The 4,461-nt window shown below is 31.4% G+C and overlaps 1 protein-coding gene across 1 annotated transcript; it reads left to right on the top strand.

Annotated features, from left to right (window-relative positions):
- LOC104767618 (MATH domain and coiled-coil domain-containing protein At2g42465-like) lies at positions 1–556 on the top strand. Its single transcript, XM_010491616.2, has 2 exons — positions 1–39; positions 125–556. The coding sequence occupies exons 1-2, from the start codon at positions 1–3 to the stop codon at positions 554–556; spliced, it is 471 nt and encodes a 156-aa protein (XP_010489918.2).

Below are 4,461 nucleotides of genomic sequence, written 5' to 3'. Positions count from 1 at the left end.
ATGTTTGAAATCGAAGGTTTTGAGTTTCTTTCTACTCAGGTATGCTTATACGTATATAGGAGCTTCCTCATTTCTTTTTCTTTCTTTCTTTCTGGATAACCTGATCTTGTTGTTTGTTTGGCAGGCTTTTCCTGTTAGCCGGCTATTCATGAAACACCCAGACATTGCAATTGATTTCAAACTAAATTGCAAAGGTCTGAAAACAGCATACATGAATACTATCATCAGCCTCATCAAGACATTGTGCAGGCCTCCTAAGAGCTTTTCTGAGACTGAGCTAAGCAGCATTGACAGCGATTTGAGAGAGCTAACAGAAGCGTGTTTTAAGCTGGATTGGTTAAAGACAAAGCTTGAGGAGGTTTCCTTGTTAAGGAAGAAAGAAATTGCTGATGATCTCCGAGTCCAAAAATTGGAGGAACGGGTCAAGAGTGCGCAGCTGACTTTGTCGGATATCATAGTTGAACTGGAAACTGAGAAGGCTAAATCTGCTGCTGCTGCTTCTAAATTATTGTCTTTTTTCCGACATTATTTGATGCCAAAATCATCTGGAGTCTAATGCTGATTGAATAGTATCGTAAATCTGTGACAAGATTAGATTTAGATGGTAGGGAAGGGATCAAAGTGAATATTATCTGATTTGTTAGTTGAGGCTATAATTAAAAACTCAATATATATAGGATATAGCTATACACACTCTTGGTACGTACAAATTAAAGGAATTTAAAAGACAGCTTCGTGTGCTTAGATTATTAATCTAATATATGTATGGCTCATTGAATCTGACTACAAGTTGTACGTATACTAATATGAGTTTAAATGGATGGTTATATAATTTTTGCATACTAAAAGTAAAACCAAAAAAATAAAGGAGGAATAAGGTTCCTTTAGATTGAAGTGACAAACGAAGTATATATGGTCTCTCATGTCTAAATCTTGGAAACTTATATCGTCTTTTCTTTCTTGTTAGAGGAGGTTGCAACATTTCATGGTCATGCCTCTCTCACACCCACCCGCTTTTAAGTATTATTATTCTATCCTTTGTTTGAACTTTGATTTGAATGATACTTGCTTCAACATTTGAATTGAAAACCTACTCTCTTTTTTATTATGTTAAATAAAACCAAATACTATTTGTAAAAAGGGCGCCAAAGTTTTATCCTATTGAATAGTAGAATCTTTGCACGTCAGTTTTCAAATTGTATGACTCTTTTATGATATTTTATACCACATGAAAAATCATAGCCGTGTTATTAAATCCTATATTATTACATCATCGATCGTTAGAAGATATTAGCATTTAGTATTAGTTTTAATTTGTTGTATCTTAACGAATTTATATAACTATCTATAAACTAACTAACTTAAGAAAGTTTAAAAGCTAACGTACCCTTTTTACCATATGGTGACCAGTAAACACCAACAAAGTTTTCAATTTCAGTTTTTTTTTTTTTTTCTTCACAACTCATTTCTTGACAGATTTTTAATATTTTTTTGCTTGTAGCCTTAAATATCTCGGTGACAACTCTGTTTTGATCAAGACATCGCAGATTACTACTGTTGCAAGGTATACAAAGAACTTTCGTTCATTTCATCATTAAACATGGTTGATAGTTTATGCAACATATTTCTGTCTATTTTATAAAAATTGTTCATTTTGTTAAAAAGAATTGTAGACAAAGCATTGATTGTGGAAAAAGAATTTGGGTTAAAGGTTTAGAAAACTAAATCTCATGTGAAAAGTGAAATATTTGGTTTGTTTATGGCTTTATGGCTTTATGCAACATTTTTTCCTATTTTTTTAAAAAACTTTTGTTCTTTTACCTTAATAAAATTTTTAAACAAATTTTTGGTTGTGGAGAAACGTTAGGTTGAAGGTTGAGCATATCAAATCGTAATGTGGAAGTTGAATTTTTTTGTTTGTTTATTAGTTTATGCAACCTTTTTCTCTGTAAAAAAAAAACAACTTTTGTTCATTTTTTGTTAAAAAAAAAATTGAGTCAAAGCATTTGTTGTGGAGAAAGAAGTTGGGTTGAAGGTTAAACAAATCAAATCTTATGTGGAAGGTGAAGTTTTTTGTTTGTTTGATAGTTTATGCAACATTTTTCTCTGTTTTTATTTTAAAAAAACTTTTGTTCATTTTGTTATTAAAAATTTTAGACAAAGCATTGATTATGGAGAAATAAGTTGAGTTGAAGGTTGATCAAATCAAATCTCATGTTTGTTTGATAGTTTATGCAACATTTTCTCTGTTTTTAAAATCTTTTGTTCATTTTGTTATTAAATATTCTAGATAAAACATTGGCTATGAGGAAAGAAGTTGAGTTTAAGGTTCATTAAATTGAATCTCGTGTGAAAGGTGAATTTTTATTGTTTGATTGATGTTTATGCAACATTTTATCTGTTTTTTTTTTAAACTTTTGTTTATTTCGTTCAATGTTTTGAATGCCACTGTCCCTCGCCACCCCCATACCGAGCTGTCAAACTCGAGCGTCCAAATGGCCGAGGATCCGAGCTACTAAGGGTCCCACGATTCCCCCACACTACCCGACGATCATGGCAAAGCGGTTTCTACACGACCACGTCGAAGTCATCTCGTGGCACTGCTACACGTTTTGCATTTGTTTCTTTGGAATATTTGTCTGAGTTTTGCTGCTTATTTGGAATCATTTTATGAGTTTTTTCAAGTTTTTTTTCTTAGTAAACACATTTGGCATTTCTCACCCCATAACCTAATAACGTTACATCTCCAACAAGAAATATCATCTTCTCGAAATAGTGTATATAGGCATGATAAAATTTGGTAAAGTACAGATATTAACAAATTATAGACACTGATTTGTGACATGTCCAGATAGTTAGGTGAACTAAGTATATAGCTGAGGAACAATAAAGATTCCTTCGAATAGGGGATCAAGTGCTTCCTAGAGGATGGAATCCGACGGACTATCGGGCCACTGGCAAAAGAGGATTCGACCCGACGGCGCGTTGGTGGAAAATATTCAGTACGTCTTTTAATATTGACTAACGCACGTTAGTACAAATTTCCTGTTTTACGTGGATAGATTAATATTAATTTACCATAATCAATAAAACTAAATTATTTGGAAAACCTTTATAAGAAACACCAATTCTTTGGAAGAGAAAAAAGCTTAAACTTAAATAAACCCTTAGGAGTTAATTGTGGTAGTATTAGTTTTTATTTATTTATTATGGATGAGAGATATCAAAGTTTGAAAGTAAGTAACTCTTCTGTTAGCACATTGATGTTTGGAAAAAAGATATCGAGAGACTTAAAGGATCATATTTTACCAATCTTTTTTTTTTCTTGCATACTGCCGTGGGTGTAGATAGCTCGACGAAATACTTGTATCTATCTAGCTCGTATCTCAGTTCGAGAAGAAGGACAAGAAACCAAGTGTATCCACTAGGTGGTCTTTCTATCAACTTATTCACCTATTGTGTTGGTCATTGGCCCAAGTGTTTATAAATAAAAAGATTATAATCGACATTTTAACAATATAATGTCAAACGATGATCTTAAAAATTAAAATGATTAAATATTCTAAATCAAATTTTTTTTTTTAAGTGCCTGTAAAAATAATAGTCAGCTTACACATTCTTGTAAACCCAAATAACTGAAAAATAATGTTTTCAGTATACTAAAGCTAAAAAGGCATGTAAATCGTAAACGTAAAGTATACAATTCTTAAGCATATTTTAAAAGCGTATTAGGCAAATTTATATTTAGTTTGTGTAACATATTTATGCAAAATTAACGTTATTATTTTAATGTCATACTTTACTTTACTTTCTTTACATAGTTATTTTACCATACAATTTAGCATACTTATATTTAGTATACTAAATTTGATAAACATGTAAAAAGTCTGCTTATTCGGAATCTATGATATTATTGTTAGAGAGAGTTTTTGAATTCAACGAAGAAATTTAAGTGATCAACTGTTTGATTGGGCCAAACTAGATTCCATATGTGGGCTCTGGATAAACAAATGAAAGCGTGTTTCATCCGGACCTCCAAGCTTAATCGAATATGAAGATTTAATATCAATCACAATAACTGATTTACAGAAATAGCCAAACTAAATACCCTAAGAAATTTCTAACAGAGGTTTCCCTATTACTGTGGCAAATAAAAAAAATTCTATAAGGAGTTAAAGGTCGTGCGTAAGATAATAACACTGACGAATCTATCACACAGCAGAGTCAAATTAAATAATTAATAGCAGAAAACTAAAAACCATGGAAAAAAATATAGAACAATAAACCAAAAGTAGCACATTTATTAAAATCCAATGAGTGGTTTGAACCAATCACAATACCCACGAGCTATGTATGCATGTTGAATGTCTATTTTGGTAAACAGTATGAGGCAAAGGATTTAGCAACTTTGTTTGCCGAAGATGCCAATAACATTTTATTCTTTTTTTTTTTTTTTTTTTT

Source organism: Camelina sativa, chromosome 19 (assembly GCF_000633955.1).
Source record: "Camelina sativa cultivar DH55 chromosome 19, Cs, whole genome shotgun sequence".
NCBI classification, from domain to species: Eukaryota; Viridiplantae; Streptophyta; class Magnoliopsida; order Brassicales; family Brassicaceae; genus Camelina; species Camelina sativa.
This window is presented reverse-complemented; position numbering and strand designations above follow the sequence as displayed.